Source organism: Anoplophora glabripennis, unplaced genomic scaffold (assembly GCF_000390285.2).
Source record: "Anoplophora glabripennis isolate ALB-LARVAE unplaced genomic scaffold, Agla_2.0 scaffold5, whole genome shotgun sequence".
NCBI lineage: Eukaryota > Metazoa > Arthropoda > Insecta > Coleoptera > Cerambycidae > Anoplophora > Anoplophora glabripennis.
Genome location: NW_019416525.1, coordinates 1,970,094 through 1,990,136, shown reverse-complemented (window position 1 = coordinate 1,990,136; position 20,043 = coordinate 1,970,094). Strand labels below are relative to the sequence as shown.

Sequence of the window (20,043 nt, the reverse complement as noted above, 5' to 3'; positions counted from 1 at the left end):
AAAAACTAGATTAATTAAAAAAGGCTAGGAAGCAGTGATATATTTATTGGAATAAAAAATACAGTTGATAAATCCTTTTAATATATTTAATGGTTTATAAAAACATCGTAATCATTACCCAGCAATATTTAGGGTTACATAGAGTTTTCTTTACTTGATTAATATAATTAGTAATACTTGAGATAAAAGCATTTGTACGGAATAACAAAGGAACATAAATATTTCTCAGCAAACTTTATGTCTAAAAAATTAGTTATAGTTGCAAAACCTTTGTAACATTACTAAAATAGAGATTAAAAACACGAACAGTGAGTAATTTCTATCACAGAACCTTCAAAATTGCATCCAACGTTTTCTTTGACTTGGACGAGAGATGGGCGCGAGTGTCATTTAATATCTTTAGAACTAAATTAACATAATTCTCGTTGTTTTACCAGTTCACATGATTTACGGATTTTAAATAAAGAATACAAATCTTCGCGAGGATAATATGATATATTTGCTATATATAATAATTATATTGTACATAGTTTACACACAATACATTTTTGAACGCGTACGCATCTTTACCCGAATTTGACGCGCAATATCTCCGATGTCCGAGGTCTGTGGGTTCGCAGTGCGTACAATTGATAGTCAATTATTAGCGCTGTTGCCACATCTACATAGTCTTTATGCGTTCATTAAATATAATTTAAAACTACTTAAATATAATATTTTTATGTTGTTAATTAGTCAATATGTATGCTATGTGCATATGAGTAGATTTCTTTGCAATATAGATAATGTTTATCGCAAATAATTTCAATAGAATTTAATTTTTTCAAATTGGCAGCGGGCTTTAGTCCCATAAGAAAAGCATAGGACCCCCCTTGCGCTCCTCACTTCCCTCGGACCCCGATATACCTCCTTAAAAACGTGAAAACTTTTAATTGATCGGATTTATGCATTTTAAAATCTGATTCGGCCTTTTGACGGGCTTCTGAGTTAATAAGCTTCTTGTTAGAATACAAGTATACAGGAATTTTTAAAGCTTCTTCAATTTCCCGTTTATTTTCAGCAAAAAATAAAACGCGCCCGTAAACGTGAGGAAATCGGCATTGCCATGCCACAACAAAAACAAAAGACGGTCTGAATCGCATAAATACATCACAAGGGAAAACGTTTTACGTAAAAGCATGTCTTATATATGATATCAGCGGTAAGTTGAACAATCACGTATCAAAGGAAGTAATAATAATTGAGAAGTCTAAACCCGGCTCATCTGCGGCTTTTATTCTGAAATTCACAACAGATCTCAAAGATAAGAACTCTAGAGAGGCTTACAAAGACGAATACATCTTATTATGTATCTACGTCATCGTTATCGAAGTTAAATATCAATTCTGAGCGTCCCCCGCATTCCATAAACAGGGGCGACGCTTAAAATTCCAAACGCGGTTTATCGGTACCTTTCGATTATTCGAAACTGTGGTGAATTAACGAATTAAAACGCCCGCGGATTAGTTTACTCGTGTTAGTGTAACTTTCGAGTAGTTCTACACCCAACTTTCCGTTAAGGGCCAGAGGAGAGCTCTCGCAGGTTCATATTAGCATCACTTGTGCAGCTTCCCTTGCACCTCTTCATCCGCCGGTAAATAGGAACGTCCATTCTTGCAATAATTGTATTTGACGTGGTACAATAGGCTTTTATTTCCGGATCCTTTCGTTGTGTCCGTCACGATGGGACAGCTTATTACTTTTTCTGTAATTCCAGTATCATATTTCGGGCTTCAAAGAAAGTAGCTGCATCCGCATTGATCAAACGTGGGATAGTCTTTACTGACAGAACCAGATTACCATTCAAAGTACGTATTTCTGTGACAGACCGTTAAGTGGTCGGTTAACAGCAACGTGAAATATTAAGACGTTCGTCTTGCTTCAACTAGTAGTCTTTTAGTCCAATTCTTGTGCAGTTTTACGGATGACGTGCTCCGTTGGAGAAATAAAGATTTATAAGCCCCTTTGAGACGTGGGGTATCATAAAATTCGACATAAAACTATAGTACGCTTATTTTTTATTTTTCTGGTTCGCGAAATATATTTTCTTACAGTACGTATTGCGCTATACCCAAATGTGCCAATCAAATGTTCTACAATTATGGGTGTAAGTGGTTAAATAATAAAAGTACCTGTCATCTCAAAGGCCTGAGCGGGAAATGAAATTATGTAAATATATCCTTGAGATGTCACTGCAATTTTACTTCGGAAAGTTAATGCTTTCATAGTTCCTTTCAGCAATAAAAGATAGATTGGGCGAAGGAATAGGAAATATTATTACTTCAAATATAAAGTGTGCGAAGCGTTGTCTAAACAGAGTTTATTTCAATAAATTTTCAATCCTTTCAAGGAAGCGCCTTTTCTTTTACACAGCAGGGAAACAGGATAGTAAAAACTTGATTCGTATTAATTTCCCATAAAACAGAAGCCCGCCATTCGGCGATTCTGTGAAATCTTCAATACTTCATATACTTTACATGTTTGGGGGGCGGTTTCGCACGAAGCACAACGCGATCAATAAACTCTGTTTTACGACTTCAACCGTAATATCTCTTGTTTCCATTTGCCCTATTATACAGAGGTATATTCACTTTCACTACATCACATTATATAACTTTTCCTTTAGCGTTCTGTTCCATTTTCCACATCGGGAGCGCTGGACTCTGCACGAAAAAAATCACTGTAACCTTTAATAAATGTAAAAGGTTGTGGATTATTTAACATTCATTCGTTTTTTAGGTCGATACGTCACAGCGTTGAAAATTCTTGTCTAACTGCATAAAAAAAGTACCTTTCTAAAAACATACTGCGTAGGTCCGGTATTTATCAAGTTGTTTCAGTGTTTTCCCTTAATTGACTTTGTTTCATTTAGGAAAACCTTTAATAAAGTTTCCAAACATCATCCACAGTATTGAGAAGTTTTACACCAACATTCTTCTTAAGTTCTTATTTTGTTAGCGGAACTGGGACTGTCTGAACTGACCTTTCGTACTAATATACCCGTTAATGTAGGTAAACTTCATAAATACATAAACGTTTGCTTTTAGAAGGCCCTAAATATGTTAAAAGGTTGTGAAAATGCATATACAGTAAAACCTCGATAGTCCGAATAAGCGTTAAACTATTAAAAACTGAGTTGTTGGTTCACGTGAGCAGTGTTTGATAATTCGTACTTTTCGGTCCCATTTAGTTCGGATTATCGAAAGTCTATTATCCTAGTGTATTGCGAAAACTGCCCTTGGTTTTGTTTTATGTGAGGAAATCAGGGCTTACTTATTATTAACGTGCAACAAGGGGCCTAAAGCTGACCCTTGAGGTGTGCCCACACCGACAAATCGCCGGGACCGTATTAGAAAATCGAGTAATTTCTTTGGTGTTTGCTTACGAGGTAAATGAAAAAGTTGGAAATCCTCCTGCCAACGTGGGAGCCACTTGGGAAATTGCTTTGTTATACGTTGCAACATCGTTACAAAAAAAATATACAATGACAGGCCGAATGAAACACCGCCATTGTTCGAAGTAACATTAAGTGGTATTAATTGCCAACGGATGACCTGCAATAATGTTCCTTAATTAGAAAATATGGCACGTCTGAAATTTTCTATGTTTGTATAGAAGGTTTTGACAAATACGCTGGCAGGAAGAAAAGCCCCACATATATGAAGAGTAATTGCCAATTATAAATCACGGCTTAATATCTCGCCAGAACTATTGTTGTTTAGCTTTAAGCGCTGAAAATTACAAAGGGGAATTCGATACCTAACCTTCACCTGGATAATTTATAATTTATAGCTCTAATGTGTACCGGCTACACATAAACACACCTTCGATAATTTATGTGCAGAATCTTTTTAAGATATTTATTTAAATTAAATATTTTATTTTATTAGGGAATACGTTAAGCAATTTGAGTTGTTATTCAAGTCGGCTTCGGCCGCCGCTGCAAGTACACTTCTTCCAACGTCATGTCATTGCTGAATAATTAAAGAGACAGGAGGTTTCTGTGAATAACACCCGGTTTCTGGCAAGGGGAGATAAATTATATTTAACTGTTGTTCGAAGTTGTTCAGCTCACACCAAGTTGTCGGCGGGGCGGCCTCTTTAGGTTATTTGCATTGTAGGAGAAGAAACATCCTCTCAACAGGCAACATCTATCAGTCATTTGTCAGATGGTCGATCTTCTGTCGACGAAAATCAATTTTGAGGTTGAAGAATAGGAACCTCTGCTAAATCGGTTATTAGTAGAAATAAGTTCGCGTGAATTATATTGGGCGAAAAACGTGAAACAAAAGCGCGGCTTTTGTGTAAAAAACGGACGTCCAGTTCCAGCGAATTAAAAAAAAGGTGTGAATAAACGTAGCTTCACTTGTTTCAATCATCGTTGAGCAAATACAATTAAGCAAGCAGCGTGTTGGGCTGTAAGTGAGTATATTAATATTCTCGTTAAAAAGTTTAAAATAAAAGAATTGTACACGTTCCGCGGAACCTTCGCATGGAAAATGTTTTATATTATTCTGGAACAAACGGTGTTCCGGGATGCTAACCGGTTTTTGTGTTCCACAGCTGGTAATTTATCAAGATAAAGCACGTGTTGCACCTCATTAGATTTTATCTATACAATTTCGCTCTTCGCCTCAAGAATAGAACGGGGATGGTAAACAAACGATCTGATGTGAATCAGCTTTTTTTTGTGAAAAATGCGCCTCGCCAAATGTTTAGTAAACAAAATCATCTTGGGGCGCTGATAATTTGAAACCCCATTCCGCCACTCTACCGCCTTTTTCACCAGACGTATGTTTAACGAATTTTAATTTAAAAAAAAAACATCCGACTAGCAATGCTAGATGTAGTTGGGTATATAGTATAGCAATAGCATTATCCATACAAAGTTTTAGCAATTTGATGTTGGATATCCGCCGTATAATTTGAATGCCCATTAACCTATAATTCCTCGTACCTATATTTAACCGTGTCTGTCAGGTGTTCCATACGAACATATTAATAATTTCGATTGTAAGTATCTCGTACCTGTTTAAAATAACACCAGGCCGTGTTGCTTTGATGTAATAAATGCCATGAACCTGCTTAATAAAGGAGATAGCCTAAAGCATCCCCTTTCATGTTATATATACATACATTTATCCATTAAGGTAGGAGTTTTAAATCCCCTGGGTGATCTTGGGAAACGATGCGATTCAATTCGGTCCAATGTTTGCTTTATTTTTACTTTTGTTTGTTTTTATCAACCGGGTTATTCGTATTTTTATATTAATAAGCAAATATTTAAATACGTATACGTACATTTAATCAAATGTTGGTTGCGACGTAGTTGTTTAAGCCAGACTGAGTTTATCATAAAAAAATTTAATCACAAAGTGACATTAAATTAATTCTAATCTAAGTGATTATTAGAACGGAAAAATTAAATTATAACACGAGACGATGCTTTATTTTATACGCGAAAGCAAAAGCAATAAAATATTATAAAGACGGGAAACTTAATTTTAAATTTCTTGTTTGTAATTTATGTATTTGACGAAGAAACGTAAATATTGAACTGATGGTACCTAAATGAAAAGCAACAGTTATTAAATTTGCGTCACAATTTTGGGGTGTTCGAAGAAGCTTGAATATTAAAGTAAATGAAAAAATGATGCCGAGACACATCGGGCTTTATGAAAATTATATTTTTTAGACACTTTATTAATTGATGTCGTAAAATGTGTGTAGCTTTTCTTGAATCTTCCTTTGAACAAGAAATATTGCATTTTTTTTTACAAAGCTGAACTTAGTTCTATGTTTGCTAGGAGAGATGCTAAACAAAGAAAATTATTCGAAAGTGTGGTATTTTTCTTGAAAATGTACGTTTGATTGAAAAGGGTTTTGTTGTATTAAATAACCATGAGCAATGTTTATAAAATGCGTGTGTTATTACCTGTTTTGGTGCGTTGAAGGTGTAGGTGGTGGAAAGGGTTCGAAGTGAGGTAAAGTAGAAAGAGGTGTTCATTGTTTACCTGGAAGCATACTGACGAAAAGGAAGGCAACAGCCACCAGCGAGAACATTCGATCGTTCCAGACCATCCTAGTTTGAAACACTATTCATGGCTTTCTTGAGGTTCCTCCAGACTTGGCCGTCATGCCCCAGGAGGTGCTAACGACTCTTGCTGTCGAGCGTCCTCCGTCTACGTCGACTGCGATGTCACCACACGTCCACGGCACGGCCAGATCTCTCTTACTACTAGCTGAGCATTGCAGGCGTCACACGCGAATGTTTCCTGGCCATTTTCACGGGACAATATCAGCAGCACGATGCGATGTTCTGCACACTGGCCGCTGGATACGTACGCTGCTAATATTGCTGAGCCTCTGATCTGGATGCGGAGACGTGTGGGATCGATAGGGTGGCCCAGTGCGCGCGCTTTGTACTTCTTCTCCCGGGTGCTTCGGATGCTGGTGTACTTGCTTCGAAATGGAATCAAACACTGAAAAGTTGCGATCGTTCGTCTCGTTTAAATAATATTTATATCATCACACCGACATTTATCACGCAAGCGTCAACAAATCCCGTTGCAACCCCCGATATTCAAATTAAAAAAAAAAAATCTCCCACTGGTCCACCCTCTCTGTTTGATTGCGGCGATTTTGCCAGAGCCGTTTCGTCCCTCCCCCCATTTCCAAAATTAGGTATTAATCTATTTTAAATTTAGTGAATAGAACATTAAGCCTTTAATACCGCTATATGATGAAATAAGTATATAAAGCTTTCAACTCATCTCGGCTATTTTTTGAATGTAATTTCGATTAATTTCTATTTATTCCATTCATCCCGTTTTATCCTATTCACCATTTTATTGCAAAATTCCGGGAACCCGTATGGTTTTATATTTGGAATGCAACTATAATACCGCCCCTATTAGCATTGAAATAGATATTAACGCTTTCAATGTTTAATATTTAGTCTTCGTGTGCCATGCAGGTGCGTAGGTACGGAGGGACAAGAGGGGCACGCCCCCTCCCCCTTAGAGGGAACGGTGTCCACCCCAGAAAAAAAAGATCCGATAATATTACAGCATAATCTGGTTAAAAACAGCCATCTTATTTTCTACAGAATTGTGACTGTCCTCTGTAAAATTAAAAATAACTGTTGTAATTCTTAAATAAAGCAGGCCAAGAAACACTCGACAATTTGATAAAATTCACATGCGTTTTGAAGGCGCAACGACGATTATCTTTTTGATCGAACTAGCCCCTCAAGGCGAAATCCTACCTACGCCCATGGTGTCATGAAAAGGTACAGATTATTTTATATCAAAATTATTGCATGGATATGCGAAACGCATATTTTTTATACTTTCCAACCAACCCTAGGTACTATTGTAGGTAAAACGACTTAATCTCACTGCGGCTATTTTTTACTGCACTTTCCATGAAAAGTTTTATTGCAAATTTCTTGCATGTGATACACAAATTTTTATATACTTAGAATATACCGTCCTTATCAGATCTAAGTAGGTACTGAAGTATAGAGGGTGTCCCAGATATAGTGTCAACATTTTAACCACTATCGAATGTAACAAATTTTTTTTTCGATATTTTGTACCTTTCAAAATAACTAAAGTCTCTTAGAGAATCATCTAAGTGGCACAAGCAAATGCTTCTTTGGAGTAAATAAAATTTTTTTAAATCTTAAAATTTAAGTGGTCTTCGATAAAAAAAACTCGGGCAAAAGTTGTGTCTTTCGATGAGTTAAATGCGCGGTTACAATTTCGGCATGTCTTTCCGAGACACCCTATACATACGTCGCTTTCAGAAATATCAGCAAATTTTCCTGAGTAATACTATTACACCGATCCTACCAATGTAGATACAACGCTTGCAGCTCTTCTTAACTGTTTTTTACTACAGTTTCTAAAAGCCTAATAACACACAGCCCCAGATAAAATGTGATGGAGCCTTGTAAAGAATGACTATATTGTGGTTCTCCATTTTATACAAAAAAACTACCACTATTATAATTATGTATAAAAGTATTTTCGTGTGATTCCTTAAAAAATATATTACTTTTATTATGCAGTAAAACTTAATAGCATTGTCTTGTTGAAAGTAGTATATGAGTATATTGCGAAAATATGTTCTAAAATATATTTTACCAATGTTTTTATATAAAATTCCTTATAGAAATGTTTCAGAGAAAAAAATAAGAAAAGTTCAATATTATATACAGCGCGTATCTAAAAACCATAGTACCCTTGTAACAAAATCTAGCAATCTAGGGTTGGATATTTTGATTAACATGGGCGTAGCTACAATTTTTACTTGGGGTGAGCCCAGGACGACAAGCTCTACGGAGGCCTCAAAAAAAAAAACCTCTCGCTCGCAATTAGCATCTTACGAATGCCAATTTTGAATTCTAAAAACTGATTTCTTGATTGACTTACCGATATGGCAAAGATGATAATATTATATATCTTTTTTTCTGGGGTGGGCCGTGCACACCCCTGCTCCCCCCTAGCTACGCCCATGTTGATTAATTGTACTGATTTAAAAAATACAGAATAAAAGTTGTTACGATTAAAAAAATGACTAGGGATATATGGCGTATGTGGTGACAAATATTATTCTGTCATAACTTCCTCAACCTCAATCTGTCAATGGTCGTCTGTCCTGTCAAAATTTGGTTGCAACACTCTCGGTTTCGACAATTTAATACCTATGTATGTTTTCAGCCACGAAAATTGAATAATTCCAAGTATTTCGAATTTTAACCACTAAATACCAGTGATGCGGAGTTAAATATATAAAACGAAAGACAGAGGAAATAATTAACCTCAAAACATCTTTACATCCACATGCAAATCAGTTAAAACATAAATATCCCGAAGATATTACCTGAATAATATCGCCCGAGACATCAAAGTGGTTTAATTAGCAACATATTAATGTGGTATAAATTTCTGTGGGATAAACATGAAAACTTACACTGGTATTTGCAAATGTAAATAACGCTTACGGATTTTATGAGGTATTTCCTAATATCTGAATTGTATAAGCCGCAGGAATTTTTTCATTAATGAATGGAATTTCGGGATTTTTTTCTTCCCTTTAATCGCCGTTAATACTGAAATAAATTTGTAAACGGGGAGTCCGTAAAATCATCGAAATTTGTGACAAATAAGTCCGAAGAGGGGATTTTGTTTTTATTTTACGTAATTACATTTTTTTTAATAACAGAGGTGGAACGGCGAACACTTTGAAATCCAATTTTAAACCTAAGGGAATTAAAATTTCAGGAAAACATCAATACCAAGTGTGGTCCTGCCACTGTGGCGAAAATTACTCTACGTATTAAAAACCCTATATACAAGTAATATTCGCGAAAATAATATTCTCACAGCGTCTATGTATATTTTTTTTTATATTATTTCAAAGCACCATTTCAAATTAATAAACGCCTTCGAGTCTTAAAAAATACAGTGGCACAGTTGTGTATCGTAAATGTGAACGGTTTCCATGAATTTGTAAGGATTTCTTAGCATCACATATTGCAGTTAACAAGAAGCAATAAACAACAGACTTTGACCCGATATCGATATATGCCAGTTTTTTAAGCAAATATGTTTATTCTATTTGTTTTTTACAATTATTCATAGTCGTGATCCTTATCAACAACAACACTTAACACAACTAATTAATGTCGCTGACTGCGTGACCTTTTTTTTTTAGTATGAAATCGAAACGTGTTCAGGTTTTTGAAATTTTAATCAGTAAGTTGCTGATTGCGAGAGCTTTTTTTTTAGAGGTTCCATAGAGCTTGCAGCCCTGAGCCAAGCAAAAATTCTTGCTACGCCCATGCAAACTTCTTCGGTGTTAAGAACGAAATCTGGAACATCCTGTATGCGTCACAGCCAGTCGGGTTTAGGCTTGGTCATAGTTATACAAATGCCCTTTCAAAGATAAATGATTATGTAATTAGATGTATAATAAAGGTAAGACTGCTGCAGTTCTGCTGCTCGACACACAGAGACATTTAGTATCCGTACAATTAATCATTGTAATTACTAGGAGAGTTTTGGGCTCGTATATTTGCAGCACAAAAAATTTACACCTTGGATTTCGGTATATTCGGTTGTTAATGAATACCCCTTGCTTCCAAACTCTTCGCGCACTGGGAAAAAAACTTGGAAGGTAGTTTCGTGTATTTTTTTAAGAATCAGCTCTGCATTTATTCACCGTTTAACTTTGGCTTCGACGGGAACAATGGAAAAACTTCCTACTGAAAGTTGTTAAAAGTATGATTTTACCCGTTGCCATTTTTCACATTCGCATTGATTAAAAATGCCCCATTAGATCGTTATATCTTTCATGAAATCCGGTGGCTGAAAATGACAGAAAATAATTAATATTTCAAGTTGTATGCGTAGAAATTGATAAATTAAACGGTGTATAGTTTTATAAACGTCTTTATTGACAAATTGTTTATAAAAAAATCCAAACATCGGTAAAACCGTTGTGTTTGATAAATTAACGCCTTTGGCTCGTGCCGAAATAATTTCATTCTCCCATTTTTTGTGGACATGGTGGACGTATATGAGGACTAATATACAGTACGTTTCGTTTATATATTCTTTAATCTCACTAATTAGTTGGCAAGAAATTTTAATATTTCTAAAAGTTTCCGTTTCCAACAAATTATAATCTCGATCTCGCTAGATTTGTTTTTATACCTGTGTAATAATAACCCAGCTAACTTACTTAAAAAATCTGAAAGGATAATTCTAAGAAAGAAGGATTAAATCAAAAGAACTCTGTAAGAAATTTACCCCGGCAATCAGTTTTATCGTTTGTACCTTACACTTTACAAAATAATAACAGAGTAAAACCATCCCGGGTAATTTTATTAGAGAATTAAAAGTCTGAAACAATAAAAATGATTTATTTTACTCTTTTTGTCGTGAATATACGGATTACTTCATAATTTTAACAGTATGCAGCGTGTAACATTAAGGGAGGGTTAATTTTTTAGGGGTGTGTAGTGTGGTACGTGCGTGTGTATTAGTAGTACGTGTTCCCCAGAATACCGATTTGAAATGTATTTTTTTAATTAAATAAATTAGTCGAGTTTAAAATTCGTTTTTTAAACTTTACAATAATAAATATATCCACTTCGTCAGCAGAATCGGTGCTAGAGGTTTTAAATCAACCCAAAACAACTTAAAACAGCTACAATATTACGCCGCGAATGATACGCACGAAATTAAAACTATCAAGGCGTTCAATCCGTTTTCAACCAGTCAAGAAAGATGAGATTTAACAAAATTACTAAAAAAGGTTAAAAAAAACCAGTTACTTTGTATAAATACGGCACTCATTCAAAGTTGTACCCTGTATAACATTTATAAGATTGTGACTTTTATCGCAAGGTAGATAGGGTAGATATTTACCAGGTGTTAGGTGTATTGGCATAATAAGGCCCAAAGGAAGTGGGACTTCCTTTAACTTGTGTATGGAAATAAATACTTTTACTGAGGAGAAGAAACGGCATTGCGTCCAATTATATTTTTCCGTCTATGTATCATCACCACATATACATATAAAATACCAAAGAGACATTATTATCCCCACGCGAGACACGAATTATTAAAATCATTTTCATTTTGACATGCCGTACTGTAAAATTCAATTTTCTCCCTACCTGCGATAAATAATTTAATAAGTCCTTTTGAAAAACAAATTCAAGTTTTTAATAAGCCCTCTAACAGGTCAATATCAGAATTCATATCACCTTTGTAGGCCAGTAAAGTAAAGCGATATCTCTTTGTTTTGCTGTAGGGCGCATTTTTAGGTACCGTTATTAAAAACATTTAAAAAATTATAATACGTAATCAAGTATAATCCTGCAGTGTAAAGTTTTTTGTCTGAGAATTTACATCAAAGGAATACCCAGAGGGAGATTTTTTACATAAAATACAACAGTAATAAAACACTTCACTGACTTTGAAGAAGTTATTAACTGTCTTCTTTTATGTAATGAAATCACAAGTGGGCGGCACATGTAAATCATCAGTTAATTTCGCTCACGTGTAAATAATCGCCAGCATTTTTTCATATATTGCGCAACATCTCGTTTTATTATTTTTTTAGGTAAAATCTCTTAGCACAACTGTACACGTTCAAATATTTTTCCCCGTTTATTTGCGTATTTTTCACCCGTGGAACAATAAAAAATAATTAAACTCTTACATGGAAAAGATCAGTCAGGGGTTATTTTTTATAAAACTGATTTAGTTTAACCCAAAATCTCACACTGAAAAATCATACATAAAAAATACACATCATATATAGTGATGTGTATTTTTTATTTTTCATCTGTCTGCTTATACATACATATACAAGGTCTCACAAAAAAAAACAATAACTTATCAGGTTTTAATTCAAAACGTCTATTAAATTCTACTACTTTCATGTCCATTATTTTTTGCGGAAAACGAGTTTGGCTTTCAAACGACCTACAAGGACGTCCTGGAAAAATTAATAATTCTACCGTATTTACATTTACAAAAAGAATTCGTCTTATTGTTTTGATGTTCTATCATTTTCTGAATTTGTGGTAGCTTTTTCCAAAACACCCAGTATTCACATATTTTTAAAATACATAAAATGTATCAAATTAAATAAAAATATGAACATTGACTGTTTAAGCTCCCCAATGCCTCCGTGTTTCACAAATAAAACAAACCAACGTGATCGGGTGCAGCTTCATAAAATTATTCCAAGAAATAAGGAAGTTAGACGTTTATTTCAATGTTATTGGTTATTTCCTTGGTAATTTCTTTATGTTCAAAGCCATTTATCAGCTTAAACGAGGCAGCCGCAGGCGCTCAGAATCAATCAAGCATTGCCTAAATTATTGAGAAATAGTTCTGGTGAATATTTTACTGACTACCACAAGAAACGGTATACTTAATACCTATTTAACAAAGCGCTTTCACATTTCATTTCCCAAACAAGCCTAATATATTCCAGTACACTACTAAATCCTCCAAATGTTTTGCTTTAATATAATTCTCATACTTTTAATACATTTTTTGCGTTGTAATAGTGAATAAGCTATAGAAAGTTTTGTTTGCAGGAAGTATACAGTATACCTATGTTTTAAAACTAATTAAAAAGCTCTTAGCAAACGGAGAAACAGGGTTAATACAAAAGTAAAAAATTAATTGACATCCCTGAAATCAGTCCTCCGGTTCTCGTTGTGTAAATCGTGCATTTGACACTTTCAAATTAAATTCGAGGAAACGAGTAATTAAAAAGTACTTCAGCTATTTCATAGACGTTAAAATATTATTCCATTTTAATAAATCCATAAGGAAATAGAAAATGGGATTATTTAACAGAACTTTAATTTTGCGAGACCGCGTAGTACGTCTACATTTGATTTGTTCGCTAAGTTTTTCTATTATGTTTCGAATTGTTAAAACGTTTTTACCGAATAAACACGGGATTCCAAAACGGGGATGTACTATTTAAATCAGATTTTGTTATACAGTGAGATGAGAAATTAAGGGAAATTTTAAAATTGTAATAAAATATTGTCCTAACTGAACTTCGTCCTGTTTTTATATTTTAGCAGCGCCCAAAATCCCTTATTTTGCCTCCGGCTAACATTTTTGTCGGTGTACATGTTACCTCGAACCCGGGATTATTCTAATTATCGCGCCTTGTATATACTTGTTGAGACACAGCTTAGCTGGGCTGTACCTCTCCCGTCCTAGATTCGCGCGGGTGGCATACCATCATTCCTGAAACGTTTCTACAGCCTTACTGCTCCGTTCCTGTTATTACAGCTGATTCTAACCATCCCCCCCCCCCCTGCTCCTGTTTATACACTAACTTACCTAACTTAATCTGTAAACCAATGCCATACATCCAGTTTTTAATGTTTTTAGAATGTCGGCCCCTTGGGCATAATTGTAATTACATTAAGATACATTTACATCAAACTAACTGAGCACGAACATTATTTTGCTTATAAATTAGTTTCAAATGTAAGGCCACATTTCAAAATTAATAAAAATCGATACTGAACTTGAACCATTTTACTGTTTATTAACATGTTTAAAACTTTTATTAAACAATTGTCTACCAATATCTCAAGCTAAAAAAAGTACGTATATTACGTTACATATGAATCAGGAACTCCGTATGAAAGCTGCAAACAATATTAAATGTTTACTATTTGTCATTTCCAATTTTTAATTAGAAGGAAAAAATAGACTTTTAATTTCTGAACTTTTTAGATATACTATGAATGTTAACTTACTTTTTTTATGAACAAATAAACCAGTCATAATGTTCTGAAAAAAACATTTTGCGGAAAAGTCCCTTTATTCCGACTTTTAAGCGAGTTAATTTTTTTTATTTCTGATAACAGTTTATTAGTTCGAAAAAATTATTTTGCGAAATAATATTCCTTTTACCAATTCTAGAAAGATTCATTTTATATAAAAATTAAATACCTACCTATTTATATAAATGCATTTACTTGAACATCGACATTTTATCAATTAAGTTCCAGAGTTTTATCTCTCAAAACGAATATTGAATTGAAACGAGGATTTTTTCTCACTTACTGGCTTCTCACCTTTGTCACTTGTCAGATTCCCACCCGACGGTGCCTTTGATGTCTACATTCTTGGTGGCGGAACCTTTGTGGTCCTTATACAGTTTACGCTTTCTTTTCTCCACATTTTTGAAATTTTCTAATATTCCAAAACTACCTAGCTCAAATCTGAAGGTGAAAGGGATCACAATGATCACATTTAGATATTTCAATATAAATTATGATTATGAGGTCAGTATTTTTAAACTTTAATTAAAAAAATGATAGGAATAAAAGGACAATATTTTCTAAGACTCATTTATAATAGCCCAAAAAAAGGGAAATACAGTTCCAGGGGTCAATATAATTGCCTAAATTATTCATACAAACTCATTGTCATTCTCTTTACGGAATTCGTAATCAAGTATCGTTAAAAGTTGAAGCTTTTATCCACTTCGTCGAATGTGCTCAAATGAAACATAATAACGGTAAAAAGGTTCTAAATAAAAGAACTGAATTAACAACAAATTAAAAAGTACCTGTACTTAAAAAGATCGGGCCTTTTAAGATAATGTAAAATGTAATTATGTTTTAAAATACACCGTTGTCTATGAAAATTTCATATCGCAAATTACAATTTTTTTGTTTTAATTAGGTAATTAATTAAATTGGAGCGTATAGGATGTTGAAAAACGTGGAGAAAAAATATCTCGTGCATTATTAATATTTTAAATACTACAAGGAATTTTAAACTGTCGTAGAAAAAGTAGTGTAGAAATTTATTTTTATTTTCAAATTTGGCGCCTAGATGAGGGTTGGCAATGTGATTAGTAAGGACGGGAGTAAAAAAAGATTAAAGAAGTTGAACTGTGAACAAAACGAAGTTTTATTCTATTTAAAAAATCCAGAAAGAACAATCATGGTTAGCCTAACCTACAGTTTTTATATTAATATTTTGATAGTAAAATATTATATCATAGTTCCATTTCTATTTTTTTTTTAAATGATGTATTGTAAAGGAATATAATATGGTATGAATGATCCTAGTACAAATCAACAAACTCTCATTGGAACTGCTTTGCAGCTACAAGTGTCCACCGAACAGAGTTACATTTGAGTTGGTCACAGTGTTTGGAAAAAAGAAAATTACTGCTGAACTAAAAATTTTTATGACATTCACTCCTTCTTTATATTTGTTGTTCTGTGATTCCTTATTAAATTTATATTGAGTTTTGCTAAAACAAAGCCTTTTGCTGAGAAAATGTAATTACTTTTCATACAAGTTTGTTTTGGTAGTATTATATTAATTTTATGTATTATATATACACATAGTTTTAGGTATGTATACTTCTTTAAATTATTCAATAATTAACTATTGTGTTATGTTTAACCTATAATAACAACTTTGTTGGTTTAAATGTTTGATTTGTATCAATTTATTTGTCAATTTTAGACATGGGTGGATGCAGATGTTCTTATAAAAACTGCACAAATACAACAAAAACTACAGAAAATGTACATTTCTTCCATTACCCCGTTAAGCACAAAGAACGGTGTAAAGTATGGATTGAAAATGCAAATAAACCACAGTTTTGTGATTTAGAAGAAGATCAGTTAAGAAATAAAGTGATATGTGAAGTACACTTTGAAGATAAATGGTTTCCAAACTGCCAAAAAAAACGTTTGTTACAAGGCGCAATACCTACTTTAGATGGCGATTGTAAAACAGAACCTATTTCCGAACCTTCAGAAACACCATTATATTTATCATCTCATTTACAAGATGTCCAAGTATTACCTGCTAACGCTGATGGCACCATATTTGTTTTAGATACGGATGCAATATTCAATAGATCACAGAAAATTGAGTCTTACCTATACAAAAATGGTGATATTGTGCCTACAAATTCTAAGCCGTCAAAGCAAATCGTAACCTCAAAACCTTCAACAAGCACTGAGAATAATGCTATATTTTCTACTTTTAAAAATGAAATTTTACCAAATTCTTCAAGAACATTTGATGAAAGAACAAACGAAGGAGTAGATGCACATGATTTTAGAACTGTAGTAAAAAAGGAAGTCCCAGAATATCATGAAAACGTGCTAAATAAAACATTAATGCATCAAATTTCCCCACAGAACATGGTGCATGAGATAGAAACTATGCAGTATGAGCATCAACGGCAAGATTTGGTCTATGAAGAATCGGATACAGATAATCATCAGAAAAGATCAGTGTCTCGGTCAGTTAATACGAAAAATATACCAAAAAGTGTCATTGAAAAGTCGGTTTCAAGGAATTACCTACGTAAAATAAAACAGCACAGTAGAGATATTGCATCCATTAAGAGGATGTTGAAGCAAAAAGCGTTCATGGATACTAAACCGGATGTTAATATTTTGTTGAATTCAATGAAAGAACAATTACCTCCAACATTTTTTACTATCTTGAACTTAAATTTGAACAACAAATACGATTTGACAGACGATGATATTGACTTTTTCACAACTATTCACAAAACGTCACCGCAACTTTATCAGATGTTAATTGAAAAATATAATTGGAATTTACCTTGCGTAGATATCGTAGAAGAAACTACCATGGAGTAAAACATATTTTAAGATCTACTTTAGCATGTTATTACCAATCATGATTGTAAAGGTGTATTGAAATAAATTTATCTTCTTATTTCATCGTTTGACTAATGTTTCTGGACAAATTCAAAAACGAGTTATTTTTAAAAAACATTGATTATTAATTTATTTAACTGAAATTTTGAAATTTTGTAAGTAAAAGTTAGTTTATTAAAGTCAACAGCTAATGCTTGTCACCAAGGGTTTATTTATAATTTTCAGGGCTCTAAAATACTTAAGAAGGTAGTCAATAAATCAAGTCACAAATAAATCTTTTTAGTCAAGATATTTATTTACTTTTACAAACTTAAATAGCATATATAGTATGGGTATATTAAATATAAACAATAGTCTTTGTTAAAGACATACCAACCGTTTTAATCAAATTCAGATCCAATCGTTATACTTATTTCTCCTGGAAGGATAAAAGTCTGGTGGTACCATCGATTTGTATCTACAACAACTGAAAGCAAAATAGATTATTAATAAACACTTAAGACATTCTCTGTTTACTTTGTTTCCTCTGTTTCAAATAAGCTTGTAAGATATATCATTTAACTACTTACTAATTTCTCCAGGTTCTACAACAACCTCAAACGTTTTACACTTGTATAAACACTCCGGGGGTGGAGCTAATTTCCAAAGTTTTTTACCTCTTAGTTGAGCTTGCCAGGAAGGATAATGGACATTGTCTACCTGCAATTGTAAAAAATAATTATTTAAAAACTTTATTGTAACACAGAAGTTGAAGCAGTTATTTACTTAGTTGAATAAAAACTGATTCTCTTACATGCATATGGGCGCCGTGTCCTGGTCCACCCATAAATATCCAACTCATAGCAATATTTTCAGAGTTATTAGATAGAAAATATGGCTTTTCATAGTACTGCTGTAGAATCTTTCCAGCCTCATCGTTACAATTATTCCATCCTACGTACCAAGATTTTTCTCCAGGAGCCAATATGGATCTTTCAATTTTCATTTCAAAAACCTCCTCCAAGGATTTAAATTCAGTTTTGTAAGGAAAAAATTGACAGTTTCTTCTGCTGTTTTGTTTTGTATCAATCGAGTTGTACAAGTCTTTAAAAAATTCAAAATCGAAAACCTTAATCGCTGGCCAAGATACAGCTCCATCATTTACAACCAAAGGTTTTGCCATTCTCGCATATTTTTCATAAAAGTCTAATGCAGAAATGTTTACAACTTTATCAACTTGGTCTATGTTATTACATATGTCGCAACTCTCTGGTTCTCGAAATATCTTGGATGCATCTGATGGCATCTCTAAAAAACACTAAGAACACGTTTGTATAAAATATTACATCTTTTTACCAAATAATAAAGTTTGTTCTATTTATTTTTGTAATGTAAAAAAACAATTTTAATCTTAATATTTTATATTCATGTACCTATGTAGGGAAATAACTTCCAATATCTTTTTTACTATAAAAATATCTATATAGTTACTGTACTGTTTATTAAACTATAATCTTACCTCATCTGAACTGTTAAATATATCACTCTTGTATAAAAGATGACCCAAAACTAGAACTAGGACACTAAACTTAATTTTGCATTGGTTTAAATCAAAAAAAGAGAATGTGACCAATTTATTGGTGACATCTAATTTAGAAAAGTGTGACGTTGTAATTTCCGACGAATTTTCAGCTTTACGCAAAATACTATTCAAACGTTCTTCTACTTTATTCATTATATGCGGAATTTCAGAGAAGTTCACCAAATGAATTTCTACCGGCAAATGAAAATAACTTTTATGCCCCTTTCGAACGATTTTCCGTTAGTCCTTATCTGTAGTGGTGAGGCACCAGCAGTGTAAGGGTAATGAAGTGTTAAAATGTATTAAATCGTCTTTTAACCACCTGCTAAAATCAATTTTCAATCGTGAACTGGCGTTGACGCACGTAAATGCAAATGTATTTTATGCTTTTACTTTGTCTTTGAAATATATTGAGTAGGGTCGAAATTGTTTAGAATTTTTACAAATTTTCCATCAACAAATAATCCGACGGTCATTTTTAAAATTATTAATTTTGTGAGTTATTAAAATAAATTTAGAACTTATTTAAACATATTTTTGTTTGTAAAAATGTGAAAATCCTTGAATAATATTATTATTATTGGCTCTTGAACTCCCCTATTTCTTTCACATCAAATTAATATGTCTACTTTTTCAATTCTATAGACGCGTCGCTATAGCAAGTAAATGGACTAAAAAAGTCGATGAATTGACGTCCACTATTTTATTGTGAAATGCGCAAGGGAAGGCAGTAGAAAAGGTGTCTCATCTTGTGGGTCAATTTTTCTCATTAGCAACATTGTTTTGTTTTAACAATTTGGGTCGAAAACCAGTTTTTCCAATATATTGGAAAAACTATTGATTTTAGAGAAAAGTGTTCAACACACGAAATAAGCGCAATAAAAAGACCTACACAATGCCGCCTGATAGATTAAAATTGGATAAATTGTTTAAAAGTTATTGCAAAAAAACATCAAAAAAACGTGGAAAAACAGTTTTTTTTTAATTTATCCAGAACTTGGTTGTTATTTGTTGAAATTTTTTAAATATGCGTAAAAGTTTTTCAAAAGGGTTTTATTGTTCTTCAAAACTGTGCGAAAGATGGGCGCTGTGGGAACAATAGTTTTTGCAAAATTCTATTTTTTATCCCGTCAAGTGTAAAAATGCATAACTTTAACCTTCTGTCTCCGAAAGTTATTAACAAAAAAAGGGTTTAGAAAGTCGATTTTTAAAG

General features: G+C 33.2%; 3 protein-coding genes across 10 annotated transcripts in view; 1 reads left to right on the top strand and 2 right to left on the bottom strand.

The window, feature by feature from the left end:
- The window catches only part of LOC108907444 (neuronal acetylcholine receptor subunit alpha-7), a 32,063-nt gene extending 25,559 nt beyond the window's left edge, over positions 1 to 6,504 (bottom strand). For all 8 annotated transcript variants that reach the window (XM_018711124.1, XM_018711125.1, XM_018711120.1 and 5 more), the window contains exon 1: positions 6,054 to 6,504. In XM_018711124.1, coding sequence (XP_018566640.1) covers positions 6,054 to 6,120 — 67 coding nt within the window. In that variant the 5' untranslated portion in view covers positions 6,121 to 6,504. The remainder of the gene's footprint in view (positions 1 to 6,053) is intronic.
- A 9,332-nt stretch (positions 6,505 to 15,836) lies between these two features.
- LOC108907362 lies at positions 15,837 to 17,327 on the top strand. Its single transcript, XM_018711013.1, has 2 exons — positions 15,837 to 15,976; positions 16,092 to 17,327. Exon 2 carries the CDS (start codon positions 16,094 to 16,096, stop codon positions 17,246 to 17,248), a length of 1,155 nt encoding a protein of 384 aa, XP_018566529.1. The 5' UTR covers positions 15,837 to 15,976; positions 16,092 to 16,093; the 3' UTR covers positions 17,249 to 17,327.
- Positions 17,328 to 17,649: 322 nt separating this feature from the next.
- LOC108907338 (bifunctional arginine demethylase and lysyl-hydroxylase JMJD6-B) lies at positions 17,650 to 18,983 on the bottom strand. The gene is made up of 4 exons (XM_018710981.1): positions 18,768 to 18,983; positions 18,063 to 18,566; positions 17,839 to 17,968; positions 17,650 to 17,735 (listed from the first exon to the last, which is right to left on the bottom strand). Exons 1-4 carry the CDS (start codon positions 18,981 to 18,983, stop codon positions 17,650 to 17,652), a joined length of 936 nt encoding a protein of 311 aa, XP_018566497.1.
- Between the last annotated feature and the right edge of the window lie 1,060 nt (positions 18,984 to 20,043).